Below are 18,715 nucleotides of genomic sequence, written 5' to 3'. Positions count from 1 at the left end.
CATTGTTATATTTTATGGTCAAGTTTCAATACTCTTTATAGGACATTCGAAAAATAACATATATCCAAAGTTATTAAATTAAATCAAAGCAAATTAAAATTAAATACTGTGAACAAAAAAAAAAATTGATTTATTCATGCATATAATACGTTTTTCAATGCAAGTGAGTTTTTGAATTCACATTTCGAAAATAGATATCAACATAGTTTTAAAACGACCTCAATCACTCAGATTGAATCTAGTGAAATCACTGAGTTGTTTTTACAATAAACAAATAATCAAGGATCAATCCTTGTCATAATCTGTACTTAACTATTAAACTGGCATGTTTGCATTATTTAACATATAAAAGAAAATTACAAAAAAAAAATCTGTAAACGATTTGGAAAATAAACAAATAATTTCATATTCAATTATAATAAAATATTAAAAGTATTAGAAGAAAAAAAAAATGATGGTGAATGATGGCAAAGCTCTACACCTTGCGGCTTAGAACTCGATTCTTAAAGCGGATTGCCGAATCTGTCGATGAATTAGGCTTTCTGCCTCCTGCTACTCCTCCACTTGATCGTGGTGCTTCTGGCGCTTTTGGCTTCTTGGCAGGCCGATCCTTCGGTGTTAGGGCTACCTCTTGGAAGCAACGTTTCCGATTCTTTGGAGTTGGTGGCATCTCTTGGAAGTATTTGGACGTTGGTGTGCATGGCTCCACTCGCATAATGCCCGATCGGGTCTTGATTAGCTCCAAACCAGCCCTTGGTGGCGAATCATCCCTGTAGACATTCACATAGCCGGCATTGTTTTTAAAGCGTTCGATGGGCTTCTGATACGAATGATTCTCTTCGTCGGAACTCTTAATGGGCGACGCAACATGCTTTTTATTCTTTTGGGTTTGTTTTGCCGACTGTTTGTTGTTGGCCTTTTCGGCCTTGGCTTTAACATTTGCAAACGTGGGCTGTGGTGATAGCTTTCGTGCCAAGGATTGTGGCTAAAAACAAGTTGAAAACCAGTTAAAAAACTATACACAACATAATAATATCTGGCTCTTACCTCCTTTTGAACCAAATCTGGCGCCAAGAGTTCTATGGCCCGATTCACTGCCTTTTGAATAGCCTGCTTTTCGCCTGGCGCGAGACGTTTGACCTTCTTTTTGGCCACAGCAATGGGATTGGGTTCCACAGTCTGACTAGTTGTTGGTGAATCCTGGCGTTGTGGTTTCTTCTTTGGCTTTTTAACACCATTTGCTCGAGCTGCTACTGCCTGTTGTATGCAAAATGTTGGATTAACTACAGTTCAAGAAATGTAATGCAATGCAATTAACTAACCAATTTTTTTTGTTCCAACTTGGCCTGACTGGCAGCTTGTAGCAACTCATCGCAATATTTCATGTAATGATCTACACTCTTCTTCTCGGCTGGAGCTTTAACTGAGGTAGTTGCGGCAATCGTTTCCTTCTCTTTTTTGGGCAAGGATTCTATTTCCGTTTCCGTTTGCTCCGATTTGAGTTCAACTGGTTGCAACTCCTCCTTAAGGACTTCGTCCTCGGCAGTGCCACAAAAACTTTTGGACAAACGTTGACGTTTGGGTTGTTGACGCTGTTTTTCTGCTAGAACTTCCATAAAGGATTGCGAGGGATTGAAGTCATGCAAGAAGCGTTCACTGCGTCGCTTTAGCTTAGGCTCCTTGTTGGCCAACTGTTCTGGACTTGGCATATAGAGCGATTGGCGTCGTGATTTCTGCAGGGGATTGAACATTTTTTGCAAGTGGCTTAAGTCACTAGATGCCAATTCTGCCAAAAGAGCTTCTTCTTCGTAATCGCCCTTGGGAGCTGAGGTAGATGGTTTAGGCTCCTCTGTCACAGTCTCCGCCACTGCCTCCGCCTCTGGTTCCGACTCAGCGTCTGAGACTTCCTCCACAGTGGTATTCACTTCAATGGTGCTTATTTCCAAACGCGATGATGTCTTATTAAAGCATTCCGATTTGCTAATTTCATTAAGATGGATTTTACGTGAAGATTCCAATTCAGGGTCATCGTGTTCGTCGTCCTCCATGCTAGCATTCAGCAACTTGGCCGCCTCGCTTAATTTGCTGGCATTCGAAGAGCAGCTCTGACTGCTGGAGGCCAATTTCTCGGGCTCCGGCTCTTGAGCATCCTCATCCTCTTCACTAGAGGAGTTGACGACCATTATGCGGCGACGTTGCTTCTTGTCTTTTGAGGTTCTAGAGTCGACTTCCTCGTCCTCTTCAAGCTCATCAATCTCCCAGCAAAGTGGTTCAATATCCTCCACATCTGCCGCTTCATCCTCTTCTCCCACATCATTATCCGAAACTATAAACGATTCGTCCGACTCGTCTTCATCTCGATCCGATTCTATTGTATCTTGGCTACCCACAGATTCACCATCGCATGGAACTTCATGTTCTTGAATTTCGCGACGCTCGGAGCTGTCCATGGAATCACCCGATTGATAATTATCATCTGCAACTTCCACTTCGTTATCAACAAATAAGGACATATTGGCCGCCTCAGCATCTGAATCATCTCCGTCGTGCTGCTGCTCTTCATCATCATCTTCGTCATCATCATCATCATCGCTGACTAGACGCCGGGGGACAACTTTCGATGAAGGCGATGGCGCGGCTACAACTTGTATTGGCTCAACCAAAGGTTTAATGGCATCAATTTGAGCTGGCGGCTGAGGAGTCGACTTGGACAAGGAGATTTCTTCCCCTTTTTGTATGGGAGTCGAACTGTGACGAGCTTTAAGAATTTCCGGCTTTATGGGGGTATCCCGCTCCTTCTCCATGAAACTCTTAATCATTACTGTTGACAATGGGGGCTTTTCACGAGATGGAGTTCTTGGAAACTCTTTTGATAAACCCGTTCGCAAAGCCCTTTTTTTCGTTTTTTTCTCATCCTCATCCTCATCAAAATCGGTACTGAAAACAACCGTTTTTTTAGGCTCAGTCCTTTTATCAACCAAAAGATCTGGCAAACGAACATTGCTGGAATCAGGCTCTTCATTATTCGTAGGATCTTCGTTTTCATTGGCTTCATTGGTTGGTTCCATTTTCTCTTCATTTTGTTGTTCAGCAGCTGGAGCTAACTCCATTGAAATATCAGCATCGATAATCTCCTCGATATCATCATCTTCCTCCTCAATATATAATTCTATTTCGGATTTCGGTGGTTCTTCATCCACAGATTTAAAGGAGCAGTCAGAATCGGCTACTACAGTCTCCTTCTCAGTGGAATCGACCTCAACAGAAACAGTGTCCTGCTCGGTGTCTGCAGTTTCCTTAACGGGTTCAATTTGCTCGACTGGTTTATCATCAAAAACGGAATCCGGAAGTTTGCCAATGGAAACATTTTTATCCTTTTCGTGCTCGTTTGGAACATTTTCATATGATAGTTTGCTTTCTTGCAAAACGATTTCCTCAACCAATTCTGATTTCTGCTCGTCTGGAGCGATGCCATTATCAGTTATTGATACATCTAATAAAATATTCGAGCTTGTTGCTTCTACAATAGATTTTTCTAAATTTGCTTTTTCCACATGTTCGTTTGTTTCCTGGGAAGAAGCTTCCAATGGATTGATTTCATCTACATCCATGGGGACAACCTCAGCTGATTCGTTCTTTCTTTCATTCTCCACCAACTTCGGGGATGTTGTTAAAGGACTTGGAAGAACTTCTGCGACTTTTACAGCTTCAGTTGATTCTTTCTTCTCTTCACTCTCCACCGACTTCTGGGATATTGTTAAAGGACTTGTGAGAAGTGTGCGGGAAACTTCTGCGACTTTTACAGCTTCAGTTGATTCTTTCTTTTCTTCACTCTCCACCGACTTCTGGGATATTGTTAAAGGACTTGTTAGAAGTGTGCGGGAAACTTTGCTGACTTTCACAATGAGCTTGGAAGTTCCTTGATTTGGAGTGTTTTGAGATACCGGTTCAGTGGTTGTTTTTGATAGCAGCTGCTGCTGCTTTACTACAGCTGGCGAGACAGTTGCCTCTCTCTTGTCAGAGGGAGGAACTGGTGGAGTCTTTGACATGGAACGTGTTACACGCTTCTCTCCTGTAGGTGTAGGCGTCCGGGAAATTATCTCTTCTTTTATGTTGTTCGAGTCCTCTTCTTCCTCGTGTAGTGGCAGCTGCTTGCGAACCGATTTGGCTGGAGTACGTGCAGGACGCTTGGTGGCCGATGCACTTGGCGTCGTCGGTTCTGGAGTCTCTCCACGTGCCACCGATCGACGCGTAGTGCGTGTCGGCGTCCTTAAATCAATTGTGGCGGAATTGAGTCGAGTTCTGCGCAATGGGCGGGGTGAGGCCGTGCCTGAAAAGATCAATATTTGGTCAGAACTAGCCCAGTTGATTGACTAATCTGTGCCAAGTACTTACCGCGATCAGGCTCCAATTCAAGTTGCGGCGTTACCGGTCGGCTATCAGTATCCAGCACCGATAGACGCCGGGCGCGGGCTCGGGTAACTACATTTATAATTATAACAAAATTCTTTATTAATCTTTGAAAAATAACATGTGCTCCACTTTTACAGTTAAATCAAATTACAAAGAAAAACATGGAGAACGAAAATGCCGTTGGATTCAATTTCAAACGGGACGCACTAATTCCGTTTAATGTGTGCGTAACAGTGTGTGTGTGTGTGGAACTAATGTGAATGCATTTGTAAAAACCATTGCGGCAAACATCTATATTTCTGTTGCCTTTATTTTTTCGACTTACCTCGCAGGCCATCTTTATTTTCCATGTTTTCTTCCATCTTCTTAATTGATTAAACACAAAATCTAATTATGTGAGACAAATTTTTGACGATTAAGATTAGGACGAAATCACTGACGCGCCGAATTTCACATAGAGCTGGAAAAAACATCGATGGTACTATCGATGCATCGATGGTTTTGTATTTTTATAAAACATCGATGTTTGGCCAGCACTATCGATGTTTTCTTTCTTTTTCAATTCTTCGAGGGAAAAGCATATAAATAAGAGTTTTCTGTTTTGTATTTTGCAATTTAATTTGGAAAGTAGATTTTACTTCTTTACAGTTAATATTATCTTATTTACAAAAGTTTTAAAAAAATGGCCAACAAATTTCTATGTGTGCCTGCATCGTCCTGCGAGTCGGAACAACTATCTAGCACGGCAGACCAAATAATATCGGATAGACGTTGCTCTTTGAAATCTTGTGTCGTAAAGAAACTTTTGTTTTTAAACAAAAATCTCAAAAATGATCCCTTACCCTTGTTTTTTTTTTTTTTTTTTGAATGGTAATAATTTAAAACAAAAGTAAATCTTTAAAAGAACGTATTTCTTTTAATTTTAGTTAGTTATAAAAAAAGTTACCAAATGAATGAATTGTTATTTACTAAATTTTAGCTTATAATTAAAATATAACCCCAAATCTTAATAAGTCACTTCGTTTTTATTTAGTATCGCTTTAACTATTGTTGCTATATCTTTTTATTCCATTGAGATCCGCGAAATAAATGAATGATTTTAAAAATACCGCGCAAACATCGAAACATCGATGTTTCATCGATGTTTGACGTTGAAAACATCGAAAACATCGATGGTCCCAAACATCGATGTTTTTCCAGCTCTAATTTCACATGGAATAATGATAGTTATCGATAATTGGATAGTCGATATATGGGGTACTCTTGCACTACCCCAAAAAATGCATTCAAACCAAACGGCCATATATTATAATTGCATAACAATTGAGAATGAAACAGTTGAGAATGGATTATAATTAGATAATATTTTATTAATATAGAATGGTGTACCACTGAAAGCGTATTGACCCAAAAACATTTCTCAACACTAGACATTACGGTTATCGGCTAATCGATAAGCGATATGTATAACTAACAGCTAGGGATGAGTGTGTGATTGTGGCGCCAGAATTAAACACGAACCCATCTCTAATAGAAGGGCATGGCCAAACACAGCGGCTTTTTGATATATTTGCAGGTAAGAAGTAATTTTTAAACAACTCAACTATAATTAACTATCTGATTCGTCTAAATTAAAGGGCCTTGGCGATGTGGCACCTGATGCAGCAGCTCAACAAGTGGCCCATGCTATCAACAAGGAGGTCCGGCAAACGGATACAGACGAAGGCGGTTCTGGCACGTGCATCAACCAATCCACCTTGAATATGAATTTTCGTGTCTACTATCACATAGTCTACAAATATGGACTGGAGGATAAGCATTTCCAAGATTTGCCCGATAGGCTAAACTATACGGAGACCAATCTGTTCCTAATGCTACAATCTATCCTTCTCACCGAACATTGGTCGCGCTTAGATTGCCAGCTTTTAGAGAGGAAATGCCTCGATTCGATCAAGGAAGCTCTAAAATTCAATAGTTCCAGTTTGATGGCCATACTAAAGGCCACCAATTTGCTTGTGAAAAAGTTTCCCAAACTTGAATTGTTGCCCATGAAATTGGATCATTTCTATCATTGTCTGCAACGTCAGAGTCAAGCAGTGGGCTCCCGGGAGGAGACCCTAACACTTTTCAATCATTGTTGCCGCCAAAAGAAGAGAGCCTATTTCTATTTCCATTTGATTATGGAATTTTGGCCATGGACTAATCGAAATAAGTATTATTTACTTAGTGGCATACTCAATTCTCATCCGTTGAACGAACTTTTAGATGCAAGTGGTCACAGTGAAGTGGAATTCTTTCAAGGATTACGTTTGAGTTTGAGCTATAAGGGTCTGCGGGCGGCTAGTCAATATCCTGTGAAAAGCCTAAGCAATCAGCGTTCTGCAGCACTTCTCGGTCTGGCAGTGGATCTTTTAGTCAATGGAAGCGTAGCTGAGTTGCAAAATTTCTATAGCCAATGGTTCTTGCGGATACAAGAGCGAGATGTGCTCTTTCAATTGCTACAATCGAAGCCGGAGATTGTGGAATTCCTGGCCAGTTCGGAGGCGGCACGCACACCGAGCGAACAACTGCGTCTGGTCTTGATCTTTAGCATGTTCGCCAAAGAGATCTATGCGGCATCTAAGCTACATTTCTTTAAAATAAGCACCGAATTGCTAACCAATTGCCATTGCCTCGAGATGGCCACACAGTTGATGGTATTCAAGTTTCTGGTGGATAATCTAACTAATTTTGCTGTTGAAGATTGCCTGGAATTCTTTAACGTGTTCATTGAACGCCATCGGAATGTGGATAATGCTGAATTTCGGAATACTTTACTTGGTAAAATGCCAATAATTATCAATCACACGGCCAAGCATTACAATCGGGCATTGAAAGTGGACCATTTATCTGGCTATGATGCCCTGGCTGAGAATATTAAACGTTTCTTTAGTCAATTGCAAGAGCTCATCCAACGAGATGTGAAAAGTGATATATATCAGCCGAAAATATTTGCCCTAAAGCTCTTAGAAATTCTCAATAAGTCTCTCTATGCCGAGCAGGTGATAAAAAATACAAAAATGTGTAGTACCCAACAGAATCAGCAATTGGGTGCTTATCTCTTGGAGTCGAAAGTATTTCAACCAAAACTAGTATCCGATCAATTGTTTGGCTGTCTCAATGATCCCCAGGGATTCGATGATGCCCTTGAATTGATAGTCTCTTTGCTGCTCCAGCTCAATCATATCGATCCGCAGTTGTCTGTGGAACAGTGTCTAAAACTCTGTCAAAGTTCGGAAGTAGATGAGTGCTCCTTGGTCTCGCTCTATGCCCAATTGGCAGGCGATCAATCCTCGCATTTGTATGAACAATGTGTGATTGCATTAAATCGGCAAAAGAACTTATATCTAGATGATCCCTTGCAGGCATCAAAATCAAATGGAGGACATCTCTTTGGCTATCTCGCGGTCTTGAATGAAATGGTCAAAGCGAATATTAAGATAAAAGGTTCATTTTTGGAACTATTGCCCCATCTTGAGGACATTCTCAATGGCATTTTGCGGTTTCTCAATTTGGCCAATATTCGGAATCGGGCGGACAATCAAGAAGCTGGCGCAGCAAGCTTCCAGGATATGGATGAGAGCCTACAACTTTTAGTTAGCGAAAGTTCTTACAATATTGGCGAGGAAACGCCGGAGAATTGTCGAAAATATTTACTCATGAGTTTCTGGCTGACTTTGAAGGTTTGTTCCTATAGAAACCTTGAAGAAACTTGAAAAATCTAATCTAATTTTCCTTCTTATTATCAGGGCTGCTGCGATTTGTCCACCAGCATTGGATGCTCATTGCTCAATCCCCAGGCAGAGGTCAATTTTGAAGCTCTTCAGCGTTGCCTGGATATTAATGTGGCGGTTCTCATTCGCTGTCGTCATAAGGGAGCCATTGAAGCTGCCGGTTTGAGCATAGGTCGTCTGACACGGAACATTACACAGTCTCTAGACAGTCATAGTCAAGGATTCGTGATGTTGCACGAGTGCTTAGACAGGGAATTACTCTCAGATAGCCGGCAGGTTAGCACTACTCGCCGTGGTGCTGGTTTTGCCATAATGTTCCTGCATGTACTCAAGAATGATAATCCTCGCCAGCGTTTGCTATTGCATAGGGCGGTGCAGCGGATTCTACAACGCTTAAGCAAGGCAACCACCGCTGGTGGGGATTGTGCGGGCAATCTCGATCGCTGGGAAGCTTTAGCTCTGCATTATCTATGTGTTTTGGTGCGGGACACCGAGTTAAGGCCAGCCATGTCCAAATATTACAACGAAATCATGCTGGTGGCCATGGAGCATATTGACCATGCTGAATGGACTATATCCAATGCTGCCCTGCAGCTATACGGAGCCAGTTTGGGTAAACTTGCCGGCCAACGTCAAGCCACCGAATTCGAGATGCCTCTAGCATGGGAGCCCTGTGATCTAAACTATGATGAACTCTCCCACTTGCTACCCAAAGCCAGTGAGCAAATGCTTCAATCATGCCAAAGTCAACAAGTTACTACCTCCTCCATTATTCTGTTTCTGGGATTCCTTTCGAAAATCGAGCATTTACGGACATCTGGCGACAGGAAACTCTCACCGATGCTGCACAGCTTTCGTCGTCTCAGTTGGCAACTGTTGCGACACAAGTGTGAGCAAGTTCGCCAATTGGCCGCCACTTGTTTTGTCCGCTCTCATGAATTCCGTTGCGATCTACCAGCCGCCTTGTTGGCCAGTGCCAAAGTGGCTGCCCATCTGAATGAGGACAATTTCTATGAAGGATTGCTATATACACTCCATGCTGGGGTGCTTAAGTTGCAGCATGAGGCTCGTCATGTGTGGACGGCTGAATCTTTGGATAAGTTTCTCAGACGATTGCTCGCCACACTGGAGGTCACGGAGCAAGTACGTCGTTTCAAGCCATACACACTGAATGTGTTATTGGAATTGTCGAGGCTTTTAAATGCTAAAAAAGAAATCGACTTGGTTCAACAACTACTTAAAGAGGCTAGTCAATTGGAAGCGGCTTAAGTTTAGTTCTTAGTTTTACATTTTATTAAATCTAACCAAAGGGGTCAAACTAATTACTTAGTAGCTTGGATTCAAATTTGTATTGAATCTGTAAACATAAATTTAGTTTTAAGCAAAAACTTTGGCAATATAAGTATGACATCTTAGGAGATAAAAACTTCGTACATTAATTTATTTTCATAGTAATATTTAAATACATCAAGCAATTTAAAACAATTTTAATATAACATAAAACAGTTTTGTATCCAAACTAAAAGGAGGAGAAGGCATTTATAAAGCTTCTGATGGGCGAAAAATCTATGTTGCGTGAGTTGGTTTTTCTATGTGAAACAAGCAAAGGAGTTAGTCAATTCAGCATTGTATCTTGGCCCTATGAATTAAAGTATATAAGGATATATTCCACCATGAAAAAGAGATCTCATCTAAGGCCTTTGAGTCAATTTTTAAATTACCTTTAAGACAAATATGAAAAGTTTCAGCTTAAAGTTCAACTTATTATCATGTAAAAATAGATTCAAGAAAGTTTTGTGTGAATATCTCATATCATTTTTTTGTGACACTTATCCTTTCTCTCTAAGGACAAACACACAGCTTGGTAGTCATCGATTTGCCGGGCATAAATCAAGCGAAGCTGGCGAACCAACCACTCGGATATGTCACTAACACTTATATCAAAGCCAATTTAATTTGATTTTCGGCACTTGGGCACACATATTCCCAGTTCAGTTGAGAGTCCAGCTTGAGTCCAGTGTGTTAATCATATTGATGGCCCCTGATGTATCGTTGTCGATAAAACAAAACAAGAAGCAACGGTAAAAAAAAACCCACAACTCCCCAAAGGACCAAAAGAAGGGGCTGAGACACATCACACCCTGGACCACATCGTTTAACTAAGTGCGTCATAAAAAATCATGTCCTGGGGGTGGTTGAATCGCAGAATGCCCCCATTCCTTTATTTTTTATATGTAGCTATGTATATTTGTGTATGTCTAAATATGCCATGAGATGTCCTGACATAAAGTCAACTTGATGACGACTAAGGCAATTTAAGTCGCTGATTAGATTTTTGTTTTAATGCGTATCAAAGAAATATGTTAAAATTTACAAAGAAAAACTATTCTTATTCCCTTGTAGAGGGGATAAAAAGATGTTTCCGCTTTCATATTTTAATTATAATTAGTAAGCTACTGGAATAAATCTTAGTATTTGAACTTCTTAATTACCTTATTGAGATTAGGTTTAACGATTCGTCGGATCGAACCACTATAACAATATAGAAAAGACTTTTTAAATCGAAATCTTATAAAATATTAATCGAAAAATCTTATAAAATATTAATCGAAAAATCTTATAAAGTATTTCTTAAAATTTTTTTTTGAAGGAACTGACGTTTTTTTATAATGACCCTTACCATATACGCTTTTAGTAAGTAAGTATGAACTTATTTTTTTTTTTGTTAATAGTAAAACTACAAAGGAATCGGCTAATTATCGCTTTATCAGTTGATCCTTAGAATATTTCACTTCTCCAAAAGAGTTCTCAATGTTTAGTTTCAGTCTGACATTTCTAAGGATCTTGTCCAATCGTGACTAAAAAAATTGTATTTGGTCTTCTGTTATAGTAATGAATTAGTTTAAATTAAATTCGACAAGTTCTCATTATTTTAATGTAATGTAATTATTTTAATGTTGTAATATTCTAAATAATGAAAATTAGGACTTAATTAACTAATACAATACTTCTAATATATTAAAATATTAAATGTGCATAGGAGAAAATTAATTTCAGAGTAAAACCTCTCCATCCAATATTAGATGATCTAAAATTCTCGTACAATTTGTGTAAATTTGATATATTTTTTTCTATTCAATTCAATTTATTTTATAAACTTTATTAAACTACTTTTAATTTGTGTAAACTTGATAAACCATTTTATAACTTTGTAAATGGAATTATAACTTTATTATAATAACATATTAATTAATATTTAATATAATAATTATAATAAACTAAATATATTCCTGATCATCTTGATAAGCCAAGTCTATATAGATATCTCCTTTTATCCGACTATCCCTTTTGTTCTTATTAACATCTATTCAATTAATACAATCGTAAGAATTCAAATCAAAGTAAACCAAATTTAATTGTTCTTATCTCTTTCGTTTAATCGAGCTAAGAATATTATAAAGTTGATTGGCTTTTCAATATAAATGTTATCAGAGATTGATAATGATTATCATTCCATGCCTTATGGGGATTTGCCCAGAGGTGGTTCCTAACATTTTTCCCCCCAGTTTTAATGATTTACTATAGGGTTTCGAAAATGTCAAGAAAATTGGATTTAGTTGAGCATATAAAAAGCTTCTCTGGCCTAGCAGAAGTCAGTCAAACATTTTGCAAACAAACAACATGAAAGTGTTTCTAATTCTTGCTCTAGCCTTGGCATCGGCATCCGCCAATCCCTTGGACAACCCCTTGGTTAATCCCAATATTCAAGGACGCATTACCAATGGTCAGACTGCCACCGAGGGACAATTTCCCCATCAAGTGGGATTGAGTTTCTCGGCATCTGGCTCAAGTTGGTGGTGCGGTGGCTCGATTATTGATAGCCAATGGGTCCTGACGGCTGCCCATTGCACTAGTGGGTGAGTATTTCTAATCCAACTTAAAGGATTTGACTCTAATCGATCCATCTTTGGGTGCAGTGCCTCCTCTGTGACCATCTACTATGGAGCTACTGTGCGTACCAAGGCTCAATTTACCCAGACGGTGACCAGCTCGAACTTCATTCAGCATGCCAGCTACAATTCGGTCATATTGAGTAACGACATTTCCCTCATTAAGACTCCTTCCGTGACGTTCTCTTCGCTGGTCAGCAAGGTGCAATTGCCATCCATTGCCAGCAGTTATTCCACCTATGTTGGTTCTCAGGTGATTGCCTCCGGTTGGGGTCGTCTCTCGGATTCGGCAACTAGTGTGGCCACAAATCTGCAATATGCCTATTTTGAGGTCATTTCTGTGGCCACTTGCCAATCCACCTATGGCTCTCTATCGGTTACCAGCAAGGTCATTTGCATTGCTACACCCAACAAGACTTCCACCTGCCAGGGTGACTCTGGTGGCCCCTTGATCCTGGCCAGCAACGGCCTGTTGTTGGGCGTCACTTCATTTGTGCATCGCGATGGCTGCGAATCTGGCGCTCCAGCTGGTTTCACTCGTGTCACCAGCTACTTGGACTGGATTAAGGACAACTCTGGAGTTTCTTACTAAAATTCAAAATCAAAATGAAATCATTTTTTGAAAATAAATTAAAGCATTGCAAAAAGTAAACGAAATTTCTCTAATTAAGCTTTCTTATTATGTGGTAGTTTATCACAATTTCAGAGGATTATGTTTCCACATAATATTAGTTAAGTCTTTTACTTGTTAGCTAAAACTACCTTAAACTGTAAATTCTTAAAAAGATTTTATTTCAAGGAGTTCAAGTCAGGAATAGACATTTATGGTGAGCATGAAATGGAAACGAACTTAATACCCACAAAGTGAACAGCAACAGCAACAAGAAAGACAAGAAAAAAAGGAAAAAAAGGAGGAAGGAGAAGAACAGGAGACAGTTCAGCCCCCCCCGCCCCACCATGATGGGTGTGAGGTAAGGATTTCCTCTGCCAGCAGGCAACCCTACAAAATACTCTCACATCCATCCCATTCCATCATCCATTTGGCGAGGAGTACACAGACTTCTTCTTCGTTTACCTACAGCCCCACTGGTCCTCATCCTGCTCTCCTCTTTGGATATATGTACGTATACATTATCGCTGTCATGGCCGCAGTCATGGCTTCTGCTCCACCTTAGACTTTTCTATATGTATTTCAACATCGTTGTCGTCGTCCTATGGCAGCTTTGCTATCTACACTTTGACTCTCCTATACACACACACACACCGAGAGAGAAGGAGCGAGAGATAGAGAATGACAAGGATGGCATTATGTAGTTTAGTCGGTGCGAGAGTTCGTGTATCCTTCGACTGCCAGGGCCAGGAATGGGTCATGCGCCTGAAGCGTGTATCTAACATAAATACGTATCTGCTTCTTATATATATTATACATTTCCATCTTCCATATATATGTACATAAGTATGTATCCTAACGTCAAGTATATAAGCCTTATGTATCTGATTTATCCAGGGTATTGGTTAGGCAAATAAAATGGCAATAGCAACATTTTACTTCACTTTAAACTCAATCCTCATGGAGGATAACTCTCACATTTGAACAATGTCCTAGCAATTACTTAAAATAATCCGTTTTCTTACATGATAAAATCTTAAGGACATCCCTTCCCCATGATGAACCCTTTAAGTATTGACTTACTTGGCTTTTCACATTGATTGCTTGGCATAATGCAAAATGCCCTTTAGATTTTCATTTTAGATTGAGGGTTTAAGGATTTGTTTCTTGCAAATTGTAAGCAATTTTGTATGCATATTTCTTTTATATGGAAATTTTATGCTCGAAATGAAAACTCGACTTTTACTAACTATAGATTTATCTGTTTTAAGGGCAAAATTAGTAAGTTTAAGAGAAGATTTCAATGTCTAAAATTTTGCCTTTTCATTTTCTAAGTTTAATTGTTAAGCAATTAACTAAATTATTGTGGAGAATTCCACAAAGTTGATTGGAACTTTAATTTAGATTATCAGAGTGATTATTAATAAGACGATTGATTAGCACTTGATGTTTTATGGCGAGTTGTAAAACAATCTAAAGTGTTCTTTGGGTTTTTACCCAGAAGTAAGTCCAAGCATTTTCCCAGATTTTATAGTTTATATTTTCAAAAATGTTAAAATGTCAGCAAAACTGTTTTAACTAATCATATAAAAAGCTATGTCATCACCTGCCAGAATGCTTCGACTTAGACCCATTTAGGAGATGTTACTCCTCGATCCTTTTGATTATACCTTTCAGTACTACTTCATCCGGCTCAAACTCAAAAACAGCAGCATTATAGTATGGATTATAACTAGGTCAGGGGTATGACCCCTCCAACTAGGTCAGGGGTATGACCAGCTAATTGTTTTGGACTAAGGATAACTCTAAAGTTCACCACAATCCAGCGACTTTTTGATGTACTTCTCAGGCCCATTGAATTTATAAACATATTTTATAGCAAAATTTTATAATTTCAAAACCTATTCATTCAGCCTTGAAGTCATTTTGTATCGTTTCCGTGTGACATTTTTCTTAATATGCAAATAATTTGCTTGGCCAAATGGCAAGCCAACTGTGACCCATCCAAGCCAAGGATGACAAAAGCCAACGCCCCCCACACCCCACCCCAATGAACAAAAAGAATGTCACGAATAGAAAAGAAAACGAAATCAGATTCTGAATCAGAATCATCTGAATCCTATTCAAGAAGTCAAGTTGACAACAATATGGTCCAGGCCTATGTGGCACTTGGTCTATGAAAGAAAACAGAAAAAAAAGGGAAATGGCCACATTTGAATATGACATACAGATGACAGTTGTGGTCTCAGGATATGGGGGTGACTCTAACCCCTGTGTGTGTATGTGTGTGTGTGTGTCTCTCCTCCCTTCCTTTGCCCTTGATGAGGCGATCCCATTGTGCCCATTTGACGTTTTGGTTTATTAATCAGTTTACCCGAGGCCAAAGAATCAAAAACGACGCCAGAATATTTTCCACAAATGAATAATTTTTGTGAATACAAAAAACAAAAAACAAAGTAAAGGACGAGCAGCAAACCCACAAAGGACCTCGCATTTTAATTTCTGTGTGGAGAACACAACAAAAAAGAAAAAAACCTGTAAAAAAGTGGGAAAAAAAGTCAAACAAATGTCAGTTGCGTGTTAATCAAGTGTAAATAAATGGCGCAAAGATTAGAGAGAAAAAGTTGCATGAAAAGTCCCAGAAAAAAAACCAACCAAATTCCCTTTTAGGGTGTGATGCAGACTGAAACAAAAAAAAGGACAAAACATTAATGGTTTTTTAAATGTTTTTTAAATGTGCGTGAAAAATTTGTCAGAAGTTTGGCTTTAAAGTTTTGTCCATCATTTCCGTTCTACAATGCAAATTAGCCCAAAAGACTGAAAAAAAAACTCATCATTGTATATCTATGTCTGCAAATCCTTGAAGCCATTTTCGAAGGCACACCCAAATACAACGCCTACTTTAGACCTCTTGAGCTTGTGCATGTCCTTCACATTTTGCGTCCTGAGGGTGTTGATGATACTATTATCTTAAATCGCGGTTAGAGAGGATCAAGGACCCAAAAAATGCTGTCGTCACTTCAACCAACCGCCTTCTTGTGTCCTTCTTTTCCTTCTAAGCCTCACACAAATTTTCACAAATTTTACAAATTCATAGATAGAAAAAATCGTTTTATTGGCTTTGTGGAAAGGAACCTTTCTTCAATGCCCCCAACTCCCAACCCAACCGCCCCCTCAAAACAAAACAACTCAACAACAGAGCAACAACAATACGAAGCATCACCAAACCAGCCACAAGGACATAAACCGCAAATAAGTTTAACATTTTGTTTAACAGTTTACCAGGGTCCAAGCAATCGGATTCCCGCAGCCAGAGGGTTCGTCTTTTGTTATTGTATTTACTGTGATTTGTGTGTCCTTTTGGGCGGGGATGTTGGCGCTGTAAAGGGCTGGCATGGAGCAAAGGATTTTCAAATTTCGGTCCATCTTGGAGCACAGTGGAACAATGACAATGTAAAATTAAATGTCAGAAACTAAAGTGTAGTGGAAATTAAGTAATACTGTCTACGAAGCCAAATATAATCGGGCCCAGGTTCTTCATACGATCTCTTGAGGAGCTTGTATAGAAAATATCACTTGAAAAACATGAGGAAAACTGCATTCATAAATAGGTATACAAAACTTAATACGTTTCTCTCAAATTTTGAACAGAATAATACAATTCGACTTATATTTTAAGACTATATAATATGTAAGGCTATGAAATAATAATTTGATATGTATTTCGACGATTCTCAGTGGTAGCTTACATTCAGTAAAAGGGAGCCCTTCAGAAGGACTTAAAGATGATTAAATAAAGGGAGGTATTATAGGGACGAAGGACTTGAAAATCGAGAGTCTGATACAAAATATGTTATGGAAACAGAAATATATATTTATATATTTAGAGTAAGTATAGATTGCCAACAGCTCAAGGCAATTATAAGGACTATACATCCATTCTACATCCCAGGTTTTCAATCCACAATTTTCTTAATGGATTTGGGATTTTATTAACTTTTAGATTACTTGTCTGATTAATTTCTAAAAACATTTCTAATTCTAACAACTTTCTTGTTTAGTTATTTTGACTTTTTACCAAAATATGGAGTTTTTGTTCCACAGTTTCAGATCCAATCTCTCACCACTTGAGTTGATAAAGGGGTGCCAAATGGTTGCAATTTGTAACATTACTTGTTGTTTCTTATTTTTCAAAAATACACCCCCACACCACTCCCTCTCTCTCTCCCTCTGTTGAAGTCAGCATCAATGGCAGCAAATCACAGGACACAATGCTATCTAATCTTATTTGGTATTATTTTTGCGTTAAACTTGCATTTCAGCACTTTCGAGCGGCTTCTATTGTTCGGGCCAAACACAACAAATTTGTCTTTAACAAGGCAAGGCAGGACTTTAAGTCTCTCGATTGTCCTGTTTGCCCTCTTCGCTTAGTGGAAATTTTAATGATATTTACAGGAAATGGCAGCAGCAACGGCAACGGATCATCAATCATTTGTCAGCCATAAAAATTCGTCACACATGAGTATTAAATTATTAAAAAAAAAGGGAACCTTACAAAAAAAAAAAATGAAAAATTCTTAATGTTTGGTCCATGGTCCAATGTGAAATGACCTTGTAAGTTATGGAAAAAGCCGAGAAAGAAATGCTCAGAGCTCAGTTGGGCGCCCTTTTTGGGCCAGAAGGCAAGGTTCAATTCAATGGTCACTCCAGTGGATTGACTGGAGGATGTGCATACATCCATATATGAAAGTCTGGCCAGGAGCAGGAGCAGGACCAGGAGCAGGGGTAGAAATTGCTCTTGTGTGCTCACTCATATGTGAACATTTATTGGAAAACATTATTATTTATGGCTTTTTCAATGACATCGCTTGAACTTTTTTTTTCTTACATCCATAAAATAAAGCCACAATAACATTTCCTCCTGTACGACAATTATTCCAGGAATATATACTATATATGTATGTTCTTTTCTTTTTTTTGTAAATTTTGAAATTGTAAAGGGAATTGTTAAGTTTCATCCGGTTCTAATGATTTATGAAGACAAAATAATATTTCTATGTATGAGGTTTGCGTCAAGTAGTTTTAGTTTTTGGGCTTAACTCAATAAGCTTTAATAATTTTAAATTTATTTTAAACTTGGAATGTTAGTCATTCTAATTAACAAGTATTATATTCAAGCGAGAAACAAAAAAAAGTGGCAAGTATTAACAAAGTTTATCAATTTTTGAGAATTTGTAAAAGGTTATGTCCTTATTTTATAGTTCGAATAATGTCTTTCGACCTCCATTAGAATCTTCGGTACTTAAGATTTTGCTATCTTTTGCAAAAAGTTGTAATTTTTTCGAAAATTGATTCAATTTTAATTTTTTTTTAGTATTCAAGTTTTCTATGTCATTTTCAAAAATGCTAAATTGCGATTTTGTTGAGTTATAACTTATTAAAATCGGTTAGAAATTGGTGAAACTACAGTAAGAAAAAACTGCAGACGGACCAAAAATTTATGATTGAAAATTCTAAAAAACAAACAAACAATTTTTTTAAGAATCTGTAAGTATAGAAGTTTTAACTGATTTTCATTTATGTCCTGAGATTGACATTCGAAGTGGTGTTTTGCATTAAAACCCCGAAAGTTTTGCATTAAAACCCCGAAATTATATATTTTGCGCCAAGTAATTTGGGTTTGGGTTTTTGATTGACCAAATGGCAGATCCTCAGGCGAAAAATTGAGGGAAATATTCCCCTAAACCCAGGTGTTAGTTATAAAACTGGTACAATTTCGACATCTAATAATAAAAATGCCCGATTTCAAGCCAATGGTCGATTTCCACCCACAGAGTTAGGAGCTAGATCCGCCACAGCAACTCGCGCGGGTTTATCACGTTTTTTGACAAAATATTGGAAGAAAAAACCTTTTATACAGTTATAAAATTCTCAATATTCTGTTACTTATCTAATATATTTAAGAAACT

The 18,715-nt window shown here is 38.4% G+C and overlaps 3 protein-coding genes across 4 annotated transcripts; 2 read left to right on the top strand and 1 right to left on the bottom strand.

The window, feature by feature from the left end:
- Nucleotides 1–104: 104 nt before the first annotated feature.
- On the bottom strand, nucleotides 105–4,883 carry LOC6647334 (protein slender lobes). Of its 2 annotated transcripts, XM_047009195.1 has the most exons (6): nucleotides 4,739–4,883; nucleotides 4,396–4,482; nucleotides 3,788–4,330; nucleotides 1,323–3,688; nucleotides 1,048–1,257; nucleotides 105–985 (listed from the first exon to the last, which is right to left on the bottom strand). In XM_047009195.1, the coding sequence occupies exons 1-6, from the start codon at nucleotides 4,773–4,775 to the stop codon at nucleotides 476–478; spliced, it is 3,753 nt and encodes a 1,250-aa protein (XP_046865151.1). In that variant the 5' UTR covers nucleotides 4,776–4,883; the 3' UTR covers nucleotides 105–475. The 2 variants fall into 2 exon arrangements, with proteins under 2 accessions (XP_046865151.1, XP_002069493.2); XM_002069457.4 differs by having other exon boundaries at nucleotides 1,323–4,330.
- A 1,037-nt stretch (nucleotides 4,884–5,920) lies between these two features.
- On the top strand, nucleotides 5,921–9,667 carry LOC6648110. The gene is made up of 3 exons (XM_002069458.4): nucleotides 5,921–5,989; nucleotides 6,051–8,135; nucleotides 8,202–9,667. The coding sequence occupies exons 1-3, from the start codon at nucleotides 5,954–5,956 to the stop codon at nucleotides 9,453–9,455; spliced, it is 3,375 nt and encodes a 1,124-aa protein (XP_002069494.3). The 5' UTR covers nucleotides 5,921–5,953; the 3' UTR covers nucleotides 9,456–9,667.
- A 2,197-nt stretch (nucleotides 9,668–11,864) lies between these two features.
- On the top strand, nucleotides 11,865–12,728 carry LOC6648111 (serine protease 1). Its single transcript, XM_002069459.2, has 2 exons — nucleotides 11,865–12,103; nucleotides 12,164–12,728. Exons 1-2 carry the CDS (start codon nucleotides 11,868–11,870, stop codon nucleotides 12,726–12,728), a joined length of 801 nt encoding a protein of 266 aa, XP_002069495.1. The 5' UTR covers nucleotides 11,865–11,867.
- The last annotated feature ends 5,987 nt before the right edge of the window (nucleotides 12,729–18,715 follow it).

This window comes from Drosophila willistoni, chromosome 3R, assembly GCF_018902025.1.
Source record: "Drosophila willistoni isolate 14030-0811.24 chromosome 3R, UCI_dwil_1.1, whole genome shotgun sequence".
Classification (NCBI taxonomy): Eukaryota; Metazoa; Arthropoda; class Insecta; order Diptera; family Drosophilidae; genus Drosophila; species Drosophila willistoni.
This window is presented reverse-complemented; position numbering and strand designations above follow the sequence as displayed.

Bases quoted from the DNA above. Each gene is read 5' to 3' on its own strand.
- LOC6648111 (XM_002069459.2), top strand. From the start codon at position 11,868: ATGAAAGTGTTTCTAATTCTTGCTCTAGCCTTGGCATCGGCATCCGCC. The intron at 12,104-12,163 runs GTGAGTATTTCT...CTTTGGGTGCAG, and splicing joins GCTGCCCATTGCACTAGTGG to TGCCTCCTCTGTGACCATCT.
- LOC6648110 (XM_002069458.4), top strand. From the start codon at position 5,954: ATGGCCAAACACAGCGGCTTTTTGATATATTTGCAG. The intron at 5,990-6,050 runs GTAAGAAGTAAT...TCTAAATTAAAG, and splicing joins GCTTTTTGATATATTTGCAG to GGCCTTGGCGATGTGGCACC. The intron at 8,136-8,201 runs GTTTGTTCCTAT...TCTTATTATCAG, and splicing joins GTTTCTGGCTGACTTTGAAG to GGCTGCTGCGATTTGTCCAC.
- LOC6647334 (XM_002069457.4), bottom strand. From the start codon at position 4,775: ATGGAAGAAAACATGGAAAATAAAGATGGCCTGCGAG. The intron at 4,483-4,738 runs GTAAGTCGAAAA...TTATAAATGTAG, and splicing joins AAATAAAGATGGCCTGCGAG to TTACCCGAGCCCGCGCCCGG. The intron at 4,331-4,395 runs GTAAGTACTTGG...TGATCTTTTCAG, and splicing joins TGAATTGGAGCCTGATCGCG to GCACGGCCTCACCCCGCCCA.